Raw genomic sequence first — 23,607 nt, forward strand, 5'->3', positions numbered from 1 at the left:
CTAACTAAACAAGTTTTTCCAATAGAAAAAAAAGGCTATAAAAATTTTATTTCAAGAGTTACTAAACTGTATAACTGTAAATGTGAACTTAACGCTTTAGTTTACATGTTAATGTTTCTATTAGACTACATCTTTAAATATTTAGTATTCTCTGCCAGTTAAATACTATTGCTATATAAAACCTTGAACTGTACACCCCTGGAAATGTTCATCATACTACTTTTTCATTAATGAGGCCATGATCATATTTTACTCTTTCAATTATAGAGATGAATTCTGAACATAAGATTGACAGCTCAAAAATGAAAATGTAGTGATCATACACTACGAACTTTGGATTTGTTCCTGAATTTAAAATTTCCAGGAGAAAAATATCCTTTATAAACAGGACTTTATTAATGCTTAGGAAGCATCATATTCTCCAGTAAAGCCTGTGTGTGTTTTCTTAGGGAAAATAATGTTTGCCTTTTAAAACCTGTGATCCTTTAGGGTGATGGTGTATTTCCTTATGTGAACATAAGGATAAAATATTTTATTAAACAATTGAAACTTGAAAATAAAATATAAATTCTAAAAAGAAAAAGGTTTGCTAAAAAGAGGAAGAAAATTATCCAAGTTGGGTTTTTAAGGTTTTGGTTCGTTTCTTTGAGGAGCACTGTCTCCCAAACCTCCCCAGGAAGTCTGCCAAATCTGCATCCTCCCTAAAATGGGGGGTGGCTTTTACCAGCAAATATTTATTCAGTCCCTCCTTGAAATGTAATTATCTGGCAGTGTATGGATTATGGACAGTTATCTGGTGCATATAACAAATATTTTGAACTTATCAATCTTTCTACTATTTTGACAAATTTGGATAAATCCCTGTTACAGTCTTAAGTTAGCACCACATGACCATGCAGCGTTTGGTTCTGGTTTTTTTCCTCTTGTGTAGTCTGGTTTCTCAAGGCTGTTACTTTATGAAGTCTTCTCAGCATCCATATCTTTCAATGAGGCATATGTACACATTTCCAGACAAATAAACTGCAATCAGAGAAAGAACTGCAGTGAGTTCATTATATTTCTAGATTTTCAGAACAGTTTATAATGTTTTTAATTAAGCTTTCAAATCATACATGTGTAAAAACTTTACTCTTTCAACTCCTTTTATTCTGTATTTACATAGTATGTGACCCCAAGGAGCCATCCGGTTAGGCGACCTTAATCATGATGACTAGCTGAGTCCATAAACTGAACCTGTCGAAGAAATAGTAATAATCTCTTAACTAGTAAAAGACAGTCCCTGCTCTTCTTGGGCTGAGAAAGTTACCAACCTGCAGTCATCACCTCCAGCACTAATAACATGTCGATCACCACTGGTAAATCGAATATTTGTCACATGGGGTGAATGACCCAAGAACCTTTTGTGCTTCGCCTAGAAAACAAGAACAAAGCTCAGGGTGTGTGATGAACACCGAAGTCAAAGGTTCTTAATCAGGAGCCATTATCTCCATCACGAATGCTGTGGAGAGAGAAAGCAGTTTGGAGCACAGCTAATGATGAAATGCTTTCTCAGAATTAGTAATGGATCTGCATTGAAAAGCATTTGAAATTTGGTAACAGATTGATTAAGGGTTTGATAAAAGACTAATCACAGGATAGTTTGCAAAGATGGCGTGGTTTGGGGGCAAGGGGAGATCATTTCTAATAGCTTTTATTTCAGAGTAATGGATTTAGGAAGTTTGGAGAAAATTTTAGAATCACAAATTTACAAGTATTTTCAAATCATGAGACAATAACATTTTAGCTATTATGTGGGGAAAAGTACTAATGATCAGAAGTCTAAATCAGGAGTAAAGTTACATAAAATACTAAACCCAACGTAAACTTACAAATTTTTCAGGACATGGGAAGTCAAATAACTTAACCATGCCAAAGTCATCTCCTGTTACAAGGCTGATTCCTGAATGAGAGACGCAGGCACAGGTGACATCGGCTTTCTCAGCATGTCTGGACCAGATTCCCAAAACTTCATCTCCTAGAATGCTAGAGAGAAGGAATAAAAAAGTCCACCATAGCACACACAGGTTTACCAAACTGAAAACGTTTCTTGGTAATTAACCTCTGAGTACCTAGTTACGTTATTTAAACACAGAGGAATAAGTTATGAGAAGGTGTTACCTGGAAGCCTGAACCTGCCGGGATGGCACTCCCCACCCCCAGTACACACACCTTTTCTCAATGAAGTTCTATAATTTTAAGGGTTTATAGATAAATCCTTTAAAAAGTCAGTTAATACTTAATGATAACTGATAGAACTATTTTAAAATTAAAAGTGTTGATGGCATTTTTCATTTTCATTGATGGTTATGCATGGTTATCTGTTCTACAGCCAGCAAATTTGAACCCATTTTATAAGGTTTCATTTCTAACAGCTGCTATCAATAGCATTCCTTTAGACAGGGAAATAATACAGTTGCCTAACAGTACCCAATACATGTTTTCATTGTCTGTTATTAAACCTACTTATGTTAAGGAAGTATCAAGGCATCTTTAAAGTCACAACTTTGATTTCCTTTAATTAAAAGAACTGATAAAGCATAGAAATATATTTGATCAAAAGGGGTCCCAGCATGAGTAAGTATATCATTCTCTTCTTAGGAAGAATTCAAGATGGTAACAAAAACTTAAACCTCAATTACTGTTCCTTAGTGGGAATGGCTCTAACTGTTCAGAAATAGGATTTTCCAGTTTTCCTATCTTCCCTTCTGATATATGAAATATTTACCTTGTCCATGTAGCCCAAGTAATTCTGTCAATGGCAGCCTGATCCATAAGGTGTTTTCCTGAAGGCACTTCATAGACATGCCGTTTATAGCAACCAGTGGAGACCTTTCATAATATTAAAATGGAACAATTCCATCATGTGAGAGGCAAAATCCAGAAGTAGATTATAGTAAACTGGCAAAGTGCTACTTGATTTACATTTCTAACATTATTAAGACTAAAACATGACTACAAAACTCTGTGAGCAAAAAAAAAATGAAGAAAAGGACTGGTAAGAATAGATTAGTAAAGAATTTATGCAGAAACAGTGAATAGTAGTGAATAAAAGGCAAGAGTTGAGCTCTGGAACTGAGGAGTTTTAAACACATTCACTAGCAAAATGTAAAGACTATTCGCATAGTCTTGGTACTGTACCTGGAGATGTCTGCTATCTGCAGAGAAGTCCATTTGAATGACAAAGCTTGGAATGTCTTTGCAGTAGCTGATTCTGTTAAGGGTGGGACCCAATGTTAGGTCATAAAAATCCACTGAATTCTCACTGGAACCCACTGCCAGAAACCGGGAATCTGGACTAAATCTGAACATGTAACAAAAGATTACATGTAAAAGATGCATTAGACCACATGAAATAGTATAAACACTTAAGATCACTGACTTTTCAGTTCTCAAAAATAAGTATTTGAGATAAATAATGTGTGATATGGCCTCAAACGAATTTACCTGATAGGCACAACAGACTGTGTATACTGATATTTGTCTGTTACATAAAACAAAAGGTTTATATTTTACTTCAACATTAAGTGGTTCCTGAATTTTCATCTCCTAATTTCTTTAAAAATAGCTCAGTTTTTAAAAAGCCACTAACAATTTACATATATTCCTAAATTACGTAATTCAGTACGATAGGATTCTTTCATCTGGAAAGATCATGTCTTAATAGCAAGGGACACAGACCAGCTTAACTCATGTCATGTTATTAGATGAAGTGATACTACTTGAAGCTTGGAAGAAGTTATTTTAAAATAATAAAGTACTATTTGCCTATCGATGATGCAAAGCAGTATGGGACAGTTTTTTTGAAAATGCTCCATAAGTCTTGCTGATGTACCTTTGGGAAACTGGAGAGCTGAGGGAAGCCAAATCACTGTTTTATATGCTGAAGATCTGAGGAAGGTTTCATTTGTAAAAACGGTTTTACTGGTGAAAACAGTGCAAGCTTTTGACAGACCTGGATTCAATAATCAATCTTGATCACAGAGAAGTGCTCAGTAAATGGTAACCACTGTTAATATAAGCTTAAGCACTGAAAAAGGCTCAAGAAAAGTTTTAATTCATAATCTGGGGCATAGACTGCTCAATGACTATGGATTAAATGAATGAACTATATATTCAGTGGAGATGAAGAGAAGTAAAAGACGTTTGGAGTTATAAGTTTAATTTTTCAGGCTTTCTAAGAGATGTTTGGGGTTATAACTTTAATTTTCCAGGCTTTATTTATTTATTTATTTTTGGCTGCATTGGGTCTTCGTTGCTGCATGCGAGCTTTCTCTAGTTGTGGTGAGCGGAGGCTACTCTCTGTTGTGGTGCGCGGGCTTCTTATCGCCGTGGCTTCTCTTGTTGCGGAGTACATGCTCTCGGCACACGGGCTCCGTAGTTGTGGCTCACGGGCTCTAGAGCACAGGCTCAGTAGTTGTGGCGCACGGGCTTAGTTGCTCTACAGCATGTGGGATCTTCCCCGACCAGGGCTCAAACCTGTGTCCCCTGCATTGGCAGGCGGATTCTTAACCACTGCGCCACCAGGGAAGCCCTTCCAGGCTTTTTTTTTTTTTTTTTTTTTTGCCATGCCGTGCGGCTTGCGGTATCCTAGTTCCCTGACCAGGGATTGAACCCGGGCCACAGCAGTGAAAGCACCAAGTCCTAACCACTGGACTGCCAGGGAACTCCCTAATTTTCCAGACTTTTAAGGGCAGATGGAAGATAAGTCTTGGCAGGATGAACTTACTGGACATGTCCAGTGTGATACTTATTCATCAAACATTCCCTGAATACTTGCTATTATAAGGCACTGTGGCTGGTGCCCAATGGACTCATAATTTAGTAAGGAGAAGTAGATAAGTATACAAACAGCCATATTTCAGCATACAATTTACGATGTGTTGAAATGCTACAGGCACTAAGGACCTTTTTTCCAAATGCAAGCTGGGTCATTTAAAGAGTATCCTTGACATACCATTCCATTTGTTGACTAACCTGATATCATGGATTGCACATCGTCTATCTCTCTTCTTTCCCCATATCTTTAGAGAGCTCACAAGTAAAATAATAAATTCTCCATTTTTCATTCCAATAGCCACCATGTCGCCTTCAGGGCTATAACACACAGTACGAGCAGCATGTCCCAAATTCACTTTGTTCAACATCTTCTGCATAAGAACCAAAAGAGCACAGAGAACTACATTAAGCAGAGTACTTACAAAGTAAACCAGTTTCTCCCCCAAATTCTCAACACAATGCTGAGATAGTTCTTTAAGTGCTAGCAATTTAGGACTTTGCTTGTTAGAAATTGTAACATCTTCTAAAAAAATTATACCTACTTTATCAGCAATGTCCCAGAGTCTCACTGTACCATCTTCTGCAGCAGAAAGGAAAAAATCCCTGGAAGGATGTGTCGCCAGTCCCCATATAGGTCCATCCACATGACCGTTAACTAAAATATTACATGCTGCATTTTTCTCTCCAACTTCAATTATTTCAGCATTCCTTGTCCCTACTAGTATCTTGCCCTGAAACACAAGTGGGGCCAATATATTTAATGCAATACCACAGTTGCTCTTCTTAATACTATAAGAACGACCTACTGGCCTATGTGATACTGTGACTTAGAGTAAGAAATATACAGATCTTCCTCAACTTATGATGGGGTTGCATCTGATAAGCCCATCATAAGTTAAAAATGTCATAAGTTAAAAGTGCATTTGACACAACTAACCTATCAAACATGATAGCCTGGCCTACCTTAAACATGCTCAGGACACTTACTTGAGCCTCCAGTTGGGCAAAATCATCTAACACAAAGCCTATTTTATAATAAAGTGTTGGATACCTCATGTCATTTATTGAATACTATCCTGAAAGTGAAAAACATAGTGGTCGTCTCAGTACAGACAGCATGGCTGTAAGTGAATTGATCGTTGGCCCTGGCGGCTGACCGGGGGCTGTGGCTGGCTGTGCTGCCCAGCGTCACGAGAGAGGACTGTACCACACATCACTAGCCAGGGAAAGATCAAAATTCAAAATTCGAAATATGGTTTCTACTGAATTTGTATCATTTTTGCACCATCTTAAAATCGAAAAACTTTAACTTGGGGATGGCCTATATATTTGGTCTGTCCCCACTTACTGGCATGAAGCTCCTAAAACCCTTGGAATTTCCTAAGTGATGAACAAAAGAGGGGTATCTTCTGTTATGGACCTCACCAAAGGATGGGGGCTGGTTGCCAGGAGACCCAACTATGTGATTAGGGGTTAGGGACTGGCAGTTTCACTCTCTCCTCTCCCCACCTCGGGGATGGGAGAGGGGCTAGAAGTTGAATCAGTTACCAACAGTGAAAGATTTAATCAATTATGGCTATATAAGAAGCCTCCATAAAAACCCAAAAGGTCAGGGTTTGGAGAGCTTGCAAGTTGCTGCACACGTGAAGATGCAGGCTGAGTGGTCATGGAAGCTCCTCTCCCCTCCCCATATACCTTGCCTTGTGCAGTTCTACAACTGGCAGTTCATGAGTTATATCCTTTTACAATAAACTGGTGATCCAGTAAGTAACATGTTTCTCTGAGCTCTGTAAGTCACTCTAGCAAAATAACTGAACCCGAGGAGGGGTTGTACAACCCTCTCTAATTTATAGGCAGTGGGTCAGAAGGACAGGTAACTGACTGGTGTCTGAAGTCCAGGAGGAGTTGTTGGGAACCCCAAAGTACAGCCGGTCAGAAGCATAGGTAAGAACGTGGCATCTGAAGTGGTGGTGAGGGGAGCGGTCTTGTAGGATTGAACCTTCAACCTGTGGAATCCAATGCCTTCTCTGATAGATACTGTCAGAACTTAGTTGAATTTTTGGACACACTGCTGGCGTTGGAGAATTGTTTGGTGGTGTGTGGGAAGCACCCCCAAACTCAACATACACACATTGGATTTGGGTCCAAAACCAAAATAACATACTTTCAGAGAATTTTTTGCTTTGACTAATTTAGTAGCAAGCCAGCCATTAGCTCATGCAAAGCTTTCTATGACCAGAGGCGCATCTGCAAGAGCACTGAGCCAGGCTGTATGTGCGAGCCCACGCTGAAGAGAATACACCTCGCTTCTCCAGTCATCGAAGTTTTGACTTTGACTATGATATATTAGTCTGAAGATCTCCAAAGAGGTGTAAGTGCATTGGGATATAGGAAGAAAGTATTGGATTTTAGTTAAAAAGAACTATAAATAAAAGTAAGCTTAACTAATATTTAATACACAGACAGGATAATACATGTATGTAATTTATAAATACACTTATTGTGAGTGCATGCACGGTCAAATTGTTTAGAGCAATGTGTGTTTTTAATTTTTTAATTTTTTTTGCGGTACGCGGGCCTCTCACCGCTGTGGCCTCTCCCGCTGCAGAGCACAGGCTCCGGACACGCAGGCTCAGCGGCCATGGCTCACGGGCCCAGCCGCTCCGCGGCATGTGGGATCCTCCCAGACCGGGGCACGAACCCCCGTCCCCTGCATCGGCAGGCGGACTCTCAACCACTGCGCCACCAGGGAAGCCCTTAGAGCAATGTGTGTTTTTTAAACACATGGAGACAGCTGCTTTAATCAAAATGAGTCAACTGGCAAATAAATTCAGCTGTCTACCAGAGTTGAATTAGCAGATGCAAGAAAATAAGGAGGTTTAGATACAGTGCTTAGGAGAACAGCTGCCTGTCTTTCTGCAAAGAAAGCAGCAGAGAAGAGGCAGGAGAGAACCGGCACGCGAGTCCATCTCTGAGTTATTCTTCATCCAGTGGTGGAAGGTGAGAGAATCCCAGGAATAACCCTTTTCTACTGTCTGCTGCACTGCAATGCCTCAGCAAACATCTTACCTTGCCTCTGCACACAGAACGGACACAATCTGTGACTTGTCCTGTCTCAAGCCTGAAGGCGCGGCATCGCCTCAGTTCCTGATCCCACAGTTTGACTGCTCCTCCTTCTTTTGACCTAAGAAAATAACAACCCAAACCAAAAGAAGCATTTATTATTGGCTATTACAAATAATTTTTATGATAAACAAATACTAAATTATAAGCAGAACAGAAAAAGAGGCTCCAATCTTTATATTCTTCTAAACTTTCTATGGCAATTTTTAGATACAGTGTCTCAAACATTCAGTTTAAGCAAATTTTATTTTATGAACACTTATTTTTCTGACATTAGCATAAGTTTATTTAGCACCGCCCCCTGCCCATACATCATATATCCTCTCTCATAATACTTCTTGACTGAGGAAATGTGCAAAATGAATTTTTTTTTTTTTTTGGCTGTGCATGCGGCTTATGGGATCTTAGTTCTCCGACCAGGGGTTGAACCTGGGCCACAGAAGTGAAAGTGCCAAGTCCTAACCACTGGAGTGCCAGGGAAGTCCCCAAAATGATTCTTAATGTTAAGAGGATAATGAAAATGCAAGGCTAGATAATAGGATTACAGATGCTGTGCTACAGGATATATTTTCAGGGCCAAAAGAGCAGCACATTTCTTTCCAACCATTATTATTAAATATGCCACTGAACAGTTTAGTAGGTTACTAGTGAGGAGTGTGCAAGACTAGATGAAGTGTGGAAACACGAGTGTCAGAGTAATATGCAAAAGATAAATATAGCCCATTTATGGTTTCTTCTCTTATACAGTCTTCCTTTATGTGAAAAGCAAAAGCTGCTGCATATTTGTGGGTTCTTTCAATGCTGTATAGGAATGTACTTACTTCCTGGTCACATATACATTCCATTTTAACATGCATATGAATATGCTAGTAGGAAATCAATGATAAGTATCTGGTTTCCACCGGGAGATTTGAAAACCACTCAGAAAAAGGCCTCTCCTCACACACTTGGAGGTCTTGTCTTAATTTTATCTAACAAGTTTGCCTCAAGCAAAAGCAAACAAGGCAAAGTTTATTTCTAGTATCCTCTCATCCTTTTCTAATGCAGCAGTATGAATTTTATCCCTTAGTATCCACTTTGAACCAAAAAGAAAACAGGCAGTAGAGATGCATCCTGAGTCCAATGGCAAAGATTCCCCCATAGACCACCACCTACTACTCAGCCAATATTTATACAGGCAGAGAGACATTAAGAAAATCAATTCCTAACCTGCAAGATAGCTACCTATCCATACCTCAGAAAAACGATTACCCAGTTGGAGTTTAGACTTATCTACAATGTGAAAAACACTGGGAGGGATTTAAGACCAGAAATAAAAATCAACAAGAAGGTGCATAAAAGGCAGCAAAGGAGAAGCATATGAGGAGGAAGGTCAGAGGATAATCCATGGGGCCTAGACATAACTAACTGCAAACCAGAGGCATCACAACGCATGAATATTCAGTAAGGCTGTGAAAAGAAAGAGGACTCACGGCCTCTCCTTGCCACCAGTGACAATAAGTCCGTCTCGAAGGGTGGTGTACATGGCAAACACAGGCCCGTTGTGAGCTTTGGCCACGATTCTACACAATATGTGGTCTTTCCACACACAGACATCTCCACTGATGGTACCTGTAAACGTCAAGTTATTCTGAAAAGGAGTGGGGAAGGGGGAGATAAACTCATGAAAAGTTCAAATAGAGTTCAAACAGCAATTCTCTATGTAAGTGTGAGCCTATGTCACTTTTTTTTTTTGGTAGTGAAACAAGTAAAGTGTTTACTAGGAGGAAAAAGGGTACGTGTGGAGAGACACATGGGTGGACTCAGAGAGAGAGTCGCACTATGTCACCTTTTTGGTACAAAGAGCATGGATGGCGGGAAAACAGTAGAGTCAAGAGTCAGAAAACCTGAACTCAAGGCTTAGCTTTGTTAGGGCCATTTCCTTTTCCAGGTCTTTTGCTTATTAGCTGGAAGACTTTTAAAGGTTAAAGGTTAAAGGTCAAGACTTTTAACCTCTATGAGTATCAACTTTTTCAGTGTAAAATGAGGGATCTCTAAGTCCCTAAGGTCTCTAAGGTCCCTTCCAATTCAAAAATGCTGTAATTCTAGTTTATATCATCTCTTTGGATTGCTTCCCTCTAGCTGCCCAAGAAATAACTTAAAGGTCATTAGTAACTGGGATTAAAAAAAAAGAATAGGAATAGGAAGTGAAAATAACTTTTATTAGGTTTGATAAGGTATTTTGTCATGGAAAGTAAAACTATTATCTGTAGCAAAGTTGTAGTTTTTCAGAAATTGTATATGAAAATTAATATTTGCCATGATTTCTTAAAATCAAAACAGCAAAAGTTAATGCATTTCTGAAATGAATCCAAAATAAGATAAATCTGTTAAGGTACCAAAAGTTTAAGAATGATTTAAGTGACTCTGAGAATTGCAATCCTGTTATACAGTTCATTTATGCAAAAACTGGAGAAATCAAATCCTGCATTATGTGCTATTTTTGTCTCATTTTAGCTTCACTTTTAGAGCAACTTGTATAAGATCCTTCATCAAAAACAATATGGAAAGAACCAATAAGAAAATAAGATTTTGATTGTATCAAAAACAAACAGATTTTCTTGAATCTTTCTGAGAATACTAGTTTGTATGCTTAATTTCCCTACAATTTAATATTACTTCAAATTCCTCAGCATTTATACTTAATCTCTATATCTTTTATTTGGAAAACAATGATTATATTGGGTTGGCCAAAAAGTGCCTTCGGCTTTTAAGTAAAAATAAAAGACACATTTTTCATTTTCACCAAGAACTTTACTGAACAACATATTCACTTTTTTTTTTTTTTTTTTTTTTGCGGTACGTGGGCCTCTCACTGCTATGGCCTCTCCCGCTGTGGAGCACAGGCTCCGGACGCGCAGGCTCAGCGGCCATGGCTCACGGGCCTAGCTGCTCCGCGGTATGTGGGATCTTCCCAGACTGGGGCACGAACCCGTGTCCCCTGCATTGGCAGGCAGACTCTCAACCACTGCGCCACCGGGGAAGCCCCATATTCACCTTTTTGTTCCACTACCTTCTGCCATTTTTCAGGCAACTTCATAATTCCATCTTCCCAAAACTTTTTATCTTTTTGAGCAAAGAACTGCTCCAGGTGCCTTTTACAGTCTTCCAGGGAATTGAAATTTTTCCATTAAGAGAATTTTGCAAATACCTAAATAAATGGAAGTCCGAAGGTGCAATGTCTGGTGAATATGGCAGATGAATCAGAACTTCCCAGCCAAGCTGTAACAGTTTTTGCCTGGTCATCAAAGAAACGTGGTCTTGTGTTATCCTGATGGAAGATTATGTATTTTCTATTGACTAAGTCTGGATGCTTTTCGTCGAGTGCTGCTTTCAGTTGGTCTAATTGGGAGCAGTACTTGTTGGAATTAATCGTTCGGTTTTCCAGAAGGAGCTCATAGTAGAGGACTACCAATCCCACCATATACACAACATCACCTTCTTTGGATGAAGACCGGCCTTTGGTGTAGTTGGTGGTGGTTCATTTTGCTTGCCCCACGATCTCTTCCATTCCACATTATTGTACAATATCCACTTTTCATAGCCCATCACAATTTATTTAAAAAATGGAACACTGCCATTATGTTTAAGTAGAGAATCGCATGCAGAAGTATGGTCAAGGTTTTTTTTCGCTTAACTTATGTGGAACCCAAATATCAAAGTGATTCAAGCTGGTCCAAATGATTTTCAACACTTGATTTGGATATTTTGAGTATGTCGGCTATCTTCCTCGTGGTATAACGTTGATTGTTCTCAATTAATGTCTTGATTTGATCGCTATCAACTTCAACTGGTCTACCCAACCGTGGAGCACTGTCCAGTGAGAAATCTCCAGCACAAAACTTCACAAACCACTTTTGACAAGTTCGATCAGTCATAGCACCTTCTCCATACACTGCACAAATCTTTTTTTTGCGTTTCAGTTGCATTTTTACCTTTCTTGAAATAATAAAGCATAATAGGCCAAAAATGTTGCTTTTTTTCTTCCATCTTCAATATTAAAATGGCTACACAAAAATTCACCAATTTTGATAAGTCTTTTTTTAAATGCACGCTGATATGACAGCTAGCTGTCACTTACAATCTAACAAAATTGTTTCTAATGAAGTTAAAGACAGCTAAGTGCTACTAGAGCCATCTTACAGAAAAAACTGAATGAACCTTTTGGCCAACTCAATACTTGTCATATAGGAGCATCTTTAATTCACGCCTTATCTGCAATTGGAATGTAAAAACTAATATTTTACTTTGCCTGCTCTTTTCATAGCCCCTAGCATAGAGGATGCTCAAGAAGGCTTAAACTGAACATCAACCCATTTTGTTATATAACAAAACATTCGCACTGATTGCACTGTTGCTTCAAACATAAAAAGTCAATTATGACTAATATTCTTTTTTTTAATGAAAATATTGAGAAGGTTTTTATTTAGGCAAAAGAACAATGAACATGCAATAGTATCACTCTTTTACTTATAATTTCTAAAGGCTCCTCACATATGACTAACAGCCTAATCTTCAAGTTTATTTTCTATTGGGAATGGGCAATTGACTAAATAAGGAATTTTATACACAAAGAAAGTTAATATACATGGGCATATTAAATGTCAAACACTTGAATGCATAAGCTTTTCTTCTGGAAAGGAATTACTGGTCTTGTATTAAGAATCCCCACAATATTTAACTGAAGTTTGACATGGCACAACCAGCACTTTCAATGGTCTCAAAAATATAAGTGTTCTTTAAGAATCTAGAATTATAATTTTCTTCCTTCGAGTATTACATACCCATATAAACACTTCAGTGAGAAAACCGACTTAGTTTTTTGATGCACCAAAGGATTTAAAAAGCCTGGCCAGGGCAAGGTATTAAAGGAAAGAGATGTGTCTTGTAAACCACAAGCCCAGGTGGAAGCGGGGAGGGGAGGGGAGGAAATGGCTCTTGAACACTCTTTCTAGTAAACTAGACCAGGAACTGTGCTCACCTTCTTCCCTTTAATGAGAGACACTGGCCAAGAGCACTTCCAACTACATAATAAGCAGTGAGTTAAGGTGATAGGAAGCAAAGGAAATCCCAAACCAAGGACCACCTTAAATACTAGAAAAATCACGTTTCATGATTTATCTTTCTCCTATTCTGACAAATTATTAGGACCTAGGAGATTTAGGGTGACAGTTATAAAATTAATGAAGGCTTTCGAGAATGGCAGTGGCCCAAGGACTCAGGTGTTTTATAATCCTTCTCCCTCGTTAACTTTCTTTCCCAGTCCCTGATTTCTGAAAGTATCAGAATTTGAAAGATGAAATATATGCATGATCAAGACATATGTAAGGATTAGTGGACTACAGTGCCATATAAACAACATTCATGTGGTTCATCTATCTAAGGCAAGAAAATTCAAACTAGTCCAATTTGGGTAATTCACAGTTACACTACCACACGCATTTTAAGAGACATACTGCACCAAATGCAACAGCAAGCATGGTCTGCATCCGGGCATCTTGCAGAGTGCTCAGTAGCCCTTTTTTGCTAAGAAGAGCTCTTCCTGCCAATGTCCAGAACTTAACATGTTTTACTCCCACAGAGACAAACTGGGAATCTGAATCTGGTCGGAATTCTGCCACAAAAATACGTTGGTTGTGACCAGCTCTGCTGGCAATTTTGGCACCTGATAAAAAAGATACAACAAAATTTTCTAGGTTAGTATAAGAACTAAGCTAATTTCTACAGGATCAAACAGTTATTGAAAATATATAGTTCAAAAAATAAATGCTTATAAAAAGAGAGAGCAGGGAATTCCCTGGCGGTCCAGTGGTTAGACTCAGCGCTTTCACTGCTGAGGGCCCCCTGATCGGGGAACTAAGATTCCACAACTTGCGCCGGCATGGCCCCCCAAAAAAGAGAGAGGGCATGTCCCTTGCACTGCTACCTAGCAATCACATGCCATACAATTAATAGTATAGAGGGTCCTTTTTACATATTTTTACAAGTGATGTGTGATTTATGGAAAGCTTTATTATAATTTAAGGGACATTTAAAAAACCATATCTTATTTTTTTCTGTGTAGTTCTATGAATTTCACTTTTTATAATGGCTATGTAACTGAAAAGTTTTGTCCGAAATGTGTTAAAGTAATATTACCCTATTCCCCTCCATTATCACTTAACAATGTAATTCATCTCATTCTTGAGTAAGATCCTCTATAACCAACCAAATAATAATTAGCAAGACACTTCACATGCATAGTTTCTTACTGAAAGAACAGTGAATCATTTATAATATTAATAACTTTCATTAGTTTACACTTTGTTTACAATTTCACTGGGTTTTGAAAGTGGAACATACCTACAACTGTGTATGGGTATTGAGTAGGGCTTAATAGTGAATAATGGTTTCAATCATCAAGTTAACACAAATATGAAATAGAAAATTCCTATCACCCCATTTTTATTTTTTAAAATTACCAAGAAAAAAAGTCCTACCTTCCTGCCATCTCCAAATGGTAATTGTATGTTCTGGGTCTAGCCCCACAGATAGCAAGAGTTTACCAGTAGCACTGAAACTGACTGAACACACTCCCTTTGAATGGTAGCATCTTAGTATAGATAAAGTCTGCTTGTTCACTGCATCCCAGATGTGGATAGAAGGAGCTGCAGCTAAACAAAGATAAAATCCCGAAGTTGTAATACACCTATTACAAATGTTTCCATTTCTAAGGCTGATGCATACTCATCTCTGAAACACAGGAAAAATATGTACCAAAGAAAGACAGTGTACTTAATAAAAAATAGCTCAAAACTAAGACTGAATTAAAAAGAAAGAAAGAAAAGGGAAGAGAAAGGAAAGGAAGGGAGAAAAATACAGACTACTTCCTCAGGCTATAGTCCAAATTGCACTTTTGAGAAAATAGCATTTAGACAAGCAAATTAGGTAATCACAACTTTAAACAACTTTCAAAAAATAATGCATGTTTTAGATACACGTTAAATCTTTATATAATTATGTGGAGAAATATACAAACATTATACACTTATGAAATACCAGGATATATTTACTACCTATGTTATATGAAGGAGAGATAGAAAGTGAATACAAATTGAGAAAGGCAATAGGTAGGAAACCACCTGCATAGATCACAAAGGAAATCTTCAACTGGATAGGCATATATCTGGTAAAAAACTAAGTTCATATCACTTTATAAGACAGTAGTTTTTTTTTTTTAAACAGGATTTCATGGAAGAAAGTAAACTGATAATCTTTTAAAAAATTATATTTGTTGTTTTTTTTCTTTTTTAGATTTTTAAATTTATCTTGTCCAGCCCGTTTCTACTGCTTAAAAAGTTTTCCCAGTTCTCTGTATTTTCTAGGTTAAAAAACCATAGCTTTGGACTGTCCTTTTTTCATGAATTGCACCCTATAAAAAGGAATAGGTAAGTCAATTCAGCAGCTAATTCAGTCTCAGAACATAAGTACTTTTAGTAAAATAATCAAAATATGGAAGTGAATTTGCTTCAAATTATAAATTTGATTATAAATTTAATCTCTCCAATGATGGACTCTGCACTTAGCACGAATCCAAACTCCTCTCCGTGATTGGCAAAGCCCTACGTGACTGACTCCTGCCCCTCTCTAGGTTCATCTCAGAGGCCTTACTGCAGTCACACAGACCTTCCTGTTTCTTGATTCAGCTTTAGGGCCTCCCCAGGAGGGAGTTAACAGAAGCAGGACTGAGAATGGCCTGCTTGCTAGTGTGTAAGAACTTCACTTTTGAAATGTTCCCTATGTTGATAAGATTATTTTGTCCACGGGGGGCACTGAATACCTGCTTTCTTCTGGGACTACGGTATTTTAGTAGTTGTGGCTTTGTGTCTATGTGACCAGACCCCAGTAAAAACCTTGGTCTCCAAGTCTTCAGTGGGTTTCCCTGGGCAGAAATACTGCACCTGCATTGATATATCTGGCTGCTGGTAGAAGAAGCAGGTTCTGTGTGACCCCTGGAGGAGTGTTGGTTTGGGAATCCTACGACCACCCACACATTCAGTGATTCACTAGAAGGAATCACAGGACCCAGAGATAGTTATGGTGCTGTAGCTTATTACAATGATCAGCAAGGGAAAAAGACACATCAGGTGGAGCCTAGAGGATAGAGGCACAGGCTTTCTATGTCTCTTCCAAAACACTCCTCCAGGGCTTCCCTGGTGGCGCAGTGGTTGAGAGTCCGCCTGCCAGTGCAGGGGACACGGGTTCGTGCCCCAGTCGGGAGGATCCCACATGCCGCGGAGCGGCTGGGCCCATGAGCCATGGCCGCTGAGCCTGCGCATCGGAGCCTGTGCTCCGCAACGGGAGAGGCCACAACAGTGAGAGGCCCGCGTACCGCAAAAAAAAAAAAAAAGTCTGCACTGATTCCTCAAATAAACAACTGGCAACATTTGTCAACCCATCAAGAGCCAAGGGAAACCATTAAAAATCATCTGCTTTTTTTGGTCTTGTTTTTAGTGACTACTGATGTTGTTCCCAATGTCCTCAGTTCTTTTAGCAATGGTTTTTGCCAAAAAGCTAATAGTCTTAAGTTTATTTTCTCTGGACACTTGTTCGTGGCAATCAAACATGATTTAAGTAACTCACAGTAATAAACAGCTTTTCTTGATTAGCTAACAAACGAGTCATTCAGAACCTTACTTAGGTTGTAGCCACATTTTATTTTTTTTTTTGAAGAAATTCTGTTGTGATGAGATATTGTCTTAAAGTTTCTAATTTTTCTGATTTTTGCTTTCCTGTGAACTGGGAATACTGTGATAAAGTTTAGTGTAAAAATGTTGACATATATTGTATTCTTTCAGCACAGCTATAGTATCATTGCGTAATAAACACAATGTTTTACCAACTAATTTCATAACAACATAATCCACACTTCACTGTGCCTTTTCAGTTTGACATTCAAAGTGTATTTTCCTTTCCTCTCCCTTGTTTTGACATGATAGATATACACTGGTTAAAAACCAAAAAACTGGGCTTCCCTGGTGGCGCAGTGGTTGAGAGTCCGCCTGCCGATGCAGGGGACACGGGTTCATGCCCCGGTCTGGGAAGATCCCACATGCCGCAGAGCGGCTGGGCCCGTGAGCCATGGCCGCTGAGCCTGAGCATCCGGAGCCTGTGCTCCGCAGCAGGAGAGGCCACAACGGTGAGAGGCCCGCGTACTGCAAAAAAAAAAAAAAAACCAAAAAACTGGCAGCAATGTGGATGGACCTAGAGAGTAGCATATTTAGTGAAGTAAGTCAGATAGAGAAAGACAAATACGGTATGACACGACCTATATGTAGAATCTAAAAAACAATACAAACGAATGTATATGTAAAACAGAAACAGACTCACAGACATAGAAAACAAACCAGTGGTTACCTAAGAAGAGAGGAAAGGGGGAGGGGCAAATTAGGAGTATGAGATTAAGAGGTAGAAACTGCTTTGTATAAAATAGTTAAGGATATATTGTATAGCACAGGGTAATTATAGCCATTATCTTGTAATAACTTTTAGTGGAGTATAAGCTGTAAAAAAATGAATCACAATGCTGTACACCTGAAACTAATATAATGTACATCAACAACAAAAAAATGTTGTGGAATAGCAATACACGTAGCACTCAAAACCTGTCAGGTTTTAAAAGAGAATCACTGCAATTTGTAGTGTGCGAAGCAGCAGTGGAAAGCAATGATAGTGTTGTAAACAGTCTCTGTTGCAACTATTCAATGCTGCCATCAAAGCACAAAAGCTGCCATAGACGATATGTAACTGAATGAGCATGGCTGTGTCCAATAAAACTTTATCTATGGATACTGAAATCTGAATTTCATATACTTTTCATGTTTTGTGAAATTTTATTCTTCCCATGTTATTTTCCAACTACTTAAATTGATAAAAACTATACTCAATCATGGGCTGTACAAAAACAGGTGCTGGACCAGATTTGGCCCAAGGGCTGTAGTTTGCTAACCCCTGCTCTTGAGTGTAGACCAAGAGAGCAAGGACCCTGCCTGTTGTGTTGAATAAATTTGTAGTTAAATAGTCAAATCACAAAATCATGCTTTACCCTGGAGGAGGGGAGGGAAATGGATACAAATCACATAAATTGGTAGAAATCAAATCAATGTTTTCTTATCAAACTGCTAAGTCTTACTATATTATGTAAATTGAAATACAGTTGAAAAAGCCTAGTTATTATACTATCTAAAAACAACAGACATGCATTGTTCATCTAACAGCTTTTTAACTTCACAAAGCCATGGTCAAAATCAATAATAGGGCTTCCCTGGTGGCGCAGTCGTTGATAGTCCGCCTGCTGATGCAGGGGACGTGGGTTCGTGCCCCGGTCTGGGAAGATCCCACATGCCGCGGAGCGGCTGGGCCCGTGAGCCATGGCTGCTGAGCCTGTGCGTCCGAAGCCTGTGCTCCGCAACAGGAGAGGCTACAAAAGTGAGAGGCCCGCGTACCAAAAATAAATAAATAAATAAATAATAATAATAATCAAAAGTTATTTTCAAATCTTTAAATGCTCTGTTGATCTAGTATGTTCAATAATTAAGATGGTTACATAAAAATAATAAATTAAAAAAATTTTATTTCTAGGCAATAAAATTTATTGATTCATATTTAAGATCAAGTTGTAGCCTCACCTTTATTCTTACCAGCTATGTGATATTGGCGAGTTAATATCTACTATGAAGAATTATTGTGATGACTTACAACAATGCTGGGCACACCATGAAGGTCAAAATATCTTAGCTTTTTTTAAAAAAAAAAAACTTATTATTGCAGATAGGGCTCAGCATCATGACATTAAAATGCTGTATTCTTAATTTAAAAAAAATCCAAAATAGGTTCAAGTATCTTATTACTCTATAAAAATTGGGGCTATCATTACTTAACAATATGACTAAAATGGAAAATGATTAATTTCCTTACCTGACATGTCTGCTGAGTCACCTATAATGGAAATATAGCAGAATAATAATTATCCATAAATACTATAAGCAAAGTTTGTAAAAACTCAATTATCATAAAATGATAATTTTAAGTAATTTAAATAATTGTTATATACAAAATTAATTTTATTATGCAAAATTGAGTACACTGTAAGTAAAGCCACTAATTTCAATTTTATATGCATATTAACATTCTATGCATATGACCTTTCAATCTTTGGATCAATATTTTCTTTATATATAGTGAGTTAAATTTTAAATATAACAACTTAAAACAATATTGATATGGTTTAAAATTGATATGACTTTATTTTGGTTTAAAAAATGACCTGTTAACAGATCCTTTGGGCTTTAATGGATCTCTACATGCAGGGAAGAATTAGATCTAAACCTTCTGAGAGACATGATGGCAAAAGTTAGCATGTAACTCAAGAAAAAAAAAAAAGCTCTTAATTCAGGCCACAAATTAACCCCTTTCTTATTTTTTTTAAATTAAACATTTTCTGTATGAGTAAAAGATTGCCAAAAAAGAAAACATGAAACTCGTTATATTTGCAGTGGAAATATTTATTAACCACAATTTTAGAAGCAATAGTCTATTGCAAGAAAGAAAGAAAAATTCAGGAGTCTTTTCAAGATAGATGATTGTTCTGTGCTTTGGTAGAGCTTTATATCCCTATGAAACAATTATTTCAATGACATATGTAGACCTATCGTATCCTGCCCTGGAATACGAGAGAAAAGGTAATGAAGTACTTGACTCTGCTGAACAGACCAGTCAGGATATACCACTTTTAGTTCTGAACATGCTCTGATAACAAGCAAATGTTGAGAGGACTTGAAACTATGTCATATGAAGAATGGTTTAAAGACTGAGGGTGTTTGGTTTTGGCGATCAGGCTTATCCCAGAATATCTGCAGGGCCTGGGACAATTAAGAGTACAGATAAAGACCTAAACATCACAGGTCTAAATATTCTAGGTGCCCCAAAATGAGGACCAGTGAATTGCAATGAAAGAGAAACAAATTTCGGTTCTCTATGAAGAAGAACTTTATAACAGAGCTTCCTGGGCTTCCCTCGTGGCGCAGTGGTTAAGAATCCGCCTGCCAATGCAGAGGACACGGGTTTGAACCCTGGTCTGGGAATATCCCACATGCCATGGAAAAACTAAGCCCGTGTGCCACAACTACTAAGCCTGCACTCTAGAGCCCACAACCCACAACTACTGAGTCCATGTGCCACAACTACTGAAGCCCGCACGCTTAGAACCCACACACTGCAACGAAGAGCAGCCCCTGCTCGCCACTCGAGAAAGCGGCGCAACTTGAGAAAGCCTGCGTGCAGCAACAAAGACCCAACGCAGCCAAAAATAAATAAATAAAATAAATAAGTTTATTTAAAAAAAAAAACAGAGCTTCCTAAGGAGAGGTTAGGTTACTCTGTTAGGCATCAAGTGATAATGGGGTTCAAGCACGTGTAGGAGGATCCTTAATCAAATATGTAACAAAGGAAATTCAAACATCTAATGATGGACAGCTAATGATGGATAAAATGATATATTTGGGTCTGAGATTCCAAGAAAAAAGAAAAGTTTGAATGTAACTGGCTAAAATACCACAAAAGCAAATATTTCAGTTCCTCTATGATTTATATGACTTTTTAACAAAGAGAACCATATACATTTTAGAAAGTGTTTTCGTGCTTTGTGGGTTTTAAACAAGCCTGGCAGGCAAAGTACCTACTGATTCAATTTTCTTTAGCTTCAGAAGAGAAAAAGTCTCTTACTCTTTGATCTTCTCTTGAGTCTTTCTTACACTTAATTAGTCATCAGTAAAGAATTTTCTGTCTTGTGGAATGGTACAAGTAGGGCAAGGCACAGAACTACATACATGATCTAAAATCCAGCTCTGTACTGCCTGAACTTTGACTTGGAAGGAGAGAGGGGGGGGAGATAATTAGCCATTCCACATTCTCTATAGTGTTGCCTTTCAACAAAAGGGAAAGAATACAAATATCAAATCATGCATTTAAAACTAACATAATATTTTATGTCAATTATATCTCAATTTTAAAAAAGGAAAGAAGTAGAGAAGGTCAAATTTCATGAAAGATTAATTTGTGACCACAACATTTCTTAATCAAAAGAGAAAACTATAGCCCTAATATGTTAAACAAAGCTGCCTTTTTTTTTTTTTTTTTTTTTTGCGGCACGCAGGCTTCTCACTGTTGTGGCCTCTCCCGTTGCGGAGCACAGGTTCCAGACACGCAGGCTCAGCAGCCATGGCTCACGGGCCCAGCCACTCTGTGGCATGTGGGATCTTCCCGGACTGGGGCACGAACCCATGTCCCCTGCATCGGCAGGCGGACTCTCAGCCACTGCGCCACCAGGGAAGCTCCCAAAGTTGCTTTTTTAAAGGGAGAAAAGGGGAAAGAAAAGGAGAAGGAGCAAAGCTGGGAAATGGAAGAACCATGCCTTCTAGGATTCCATTCATAGAATGTAAATTCCACTAACATAGAGATTTTGTCTTTTTTTGTAAGCTGCTTATATCCCAAGCACCAAGAACAATACCTTGACCGTGGCAGATACTCAGTAAATTTGTTGAATAAATGAACTTAATAAAAATTAACTGATCAATAACTATATGCCAAGAGGCACTAAACATGATGCTTTCATGACCAAAATGGTAACTTGGTCTCTTATTCCTTATGCAAAGTGAAAAGAAGACTTCAATTTCAAAAACTTAGTGTGAAAATGGGCTAGATCTATGTATTTATATTCAAAGATTAGAAAGACTGGATCAAGAGCCAGAATAGAAGGATGTGGAGCTCACCTTCTCCTACAAATACATCAGAACTACATCTACATGCGGAACCCTTCTCACAGAATACCTGCTGAACACCGGCAGACCTCATAAAACCAAAGTTGCAAGAAAGATCACCACATAACCAGGTAGGATGAAAGAAAAAAAAAAAAAAAAAAGAAGAATCAGGACGGGACCTGTGCCCTGGCAGAGAGCTATGAAAGAGGAAAGATTCCCTCACCCTGGGAAGTCTCTTCACTGGTGGTGAGACCAGCTGGGAAAGAAAGGGAGCTGCAGAGGCTCAGAGAAGAGTACAGCAGCCAGTTTACAGCAGGCAGAGCAGATAGAGACCAATACAGAGGGTCCTGGCCACCTCCCTGCCCTCCCCAGCCTGAGATGCGCATCTGCTGGTGTGTGCGGGGGTGCTGGGCGCTGAAACTTGGGTTTCAGAGGACAGATCTGGGCAGAGGACTGGGGTTGGTTGTGTGGAGACAGCCTCAAGGGGCTGAAGTGTGGTCCAAGCCTCAATCAGGGTGTGCGCAGGAAGGAGCTTGGGTCTGCCACTGAAGTCCCGTTGTTAATGCTCGAGGGGAGGGGCAGGGCCCCTGCCATAGGAGCCTCCCATTCTTGGAGTGCTCATGGCTGCGAAGCTCTGCCTCTATGAGCTCTGGGAGAGTGTAAGCACCAGAGGATTGTCCATACTTGGAGGCAGGGCTGAAATCCAAACCGATCCCCAGGGACCGTGTGACTTTGGAAACAGGGCTGAAATCTGAGTGTCCCAGAGGTTGTGGGATCTGTGAATTTAGGCACTTTGTAAACTCAGCACCCGTGGGACATCCGAGCAGATTACTGGTGATCTCGTGGATGCGGTGGGTCCAGCAATAGTGGCTGTGGGCTTTTCCACAGTCTGGGTTGACTCAGTAGCTCTACGACGGGTCCAGGTGCAAGACTTTGGCAGTCCCGGTACCTGATCTCAGCAGTTCTGCACCAAGGGATCTGCGCTAGTGGCTTTGTGAGCACAGCACCTGAGGGACACCCAGGACAACTGCCTGAATTCCCACGGTTGAGGTGGGGCCAAGGGCAGTGCCAAAACAGTGTACTTTGTGAATCCACACAACGGGTGACAGGCAACATCACAGAGCACACTTCCTGGTGGACAGCTCCTACAAAGGAATACTCAGGGCTCCTCTCCCTGCTCCAGCCCCACCTACCTCACACCGCAGTTCAGAAACGGATTTGGGGGTGTCTACTCCAACAAGTGGGGAGCAGACCTTGCCCCCAACAGGGCTGTGACAAGCACAGACAAAAGAGGAGGGCCCATTCAACATCCTCTGGTCACCACAACAACAACTACACCCCCTATCAAGGGGATAATGGCCAACACACACTGAGGAAAGATGTGGCAGGTATCCATACTAAAAACAGCCCTCGCGCTAAAAATATTAGACTCATGAAGCATACACAGGGACACTTCCACATAAAAAGAGCCCTTCAGGACCACAGTAGATAACTGTCTCTCTTAAATTCATAAAGTCAGAGAAATATGAGTAAAATGAAGATGCAGAGGAACCACTCCCGATTTAAAGATCAAGAGAATTCCCCTGAAAGAACAAAGAATGAAGCAGACCTCTCCAGTTTACTAGACCCCGAGTTCAAGAAGGAAGTAATGAAAATACTGAAGGAATGAAGAAGGGCTATTGATAGAAATGCAGATTACTATAAAAAGCAATTAGAAACTATAAAGAGGAGCCGATTAAAATTAGAAAACTCATTTGCCAAGACAAAAGCTGAGCTAAAGGCAATAAATAGCAAACTGGATAATGCAGAAGAATGAATAAGTGATCTGGAAGAC

At 39.1% G+C, this 23,607-nt stretch overlaps 1 protein-coding gene across 2 annotated transcripts in view; it reads right to left on the reverse strand.

Moving 5' to 3' along the window:
- Window positions 1–983: 983 nt before the first annotated feature.
- The window catches only part of EML5 (EMAP like 5), a gene marked incomplete at its 3' end in the record, with an annotated part of 166,907 nt that continues 144,283 nt past the window's right edge, over window positions 984–23,607 (reverse strand). For both annotated transcript variants that reach the window (XM_081228976.1, XM_081228975.1), the window contains exons 31-42: window positions 18,934–18,954; window positions 14,457–14,630; window positions 13,434–13,642; window positions 9,411–9,568; window positions 7,885–7,999; window positions 5,358–5,546; window positions 5,014–5,186; window positions 3,178–3,340; window positions 2,765–2,868; window positions 1,869–2,022; window positions 1,311–1,411; window positions 984–1,020 (exon numbers count right to left, since the gene is read on the reverse strand). In XM_081228976.1, the coding sequence (XP_081085102.1) occupies window positions 984–1,020; window positions 1,311–1,411; window positions 1,869–2,022; window positions 2,765–2,868; window positions 3,178–3,340; window positions 5,014–5,186; window positions 5,358–5,546; window positions 7,885–7,999; window positions 9,411–9,568; window positions 13,434–13,642; window positions 14,457–14,630; window positions 18,934–18,954 (1,598 nt within the window). The remainder of the gene's footprint in view (window positions 1,021–1,310; window positions 1,412–1,868; window positions 2,023–2,764; window positions 2,869–3,177; window positions 3,341–5,013; window positions 5,187–5,357; window positions 5,547–7,884; window positions 8,000–9,410; window positions 9,569–13,433; window positions 13,643–14,456; window positions 14,631–18,933; window positions 18,955–23,607) is intronic.

Source organism: Mesoplodon bidens (assembly GCF_964165515.1).
Source record: "Mesoplodon bidens genome assembly, chromosome: 3".
Lineage (NCBI taxonomy): Eukaryota > Metazoa > Chordata > Mammalia > Artiodactyla > Ziphiidae > Mesoplodon > Mesoplodon bidens.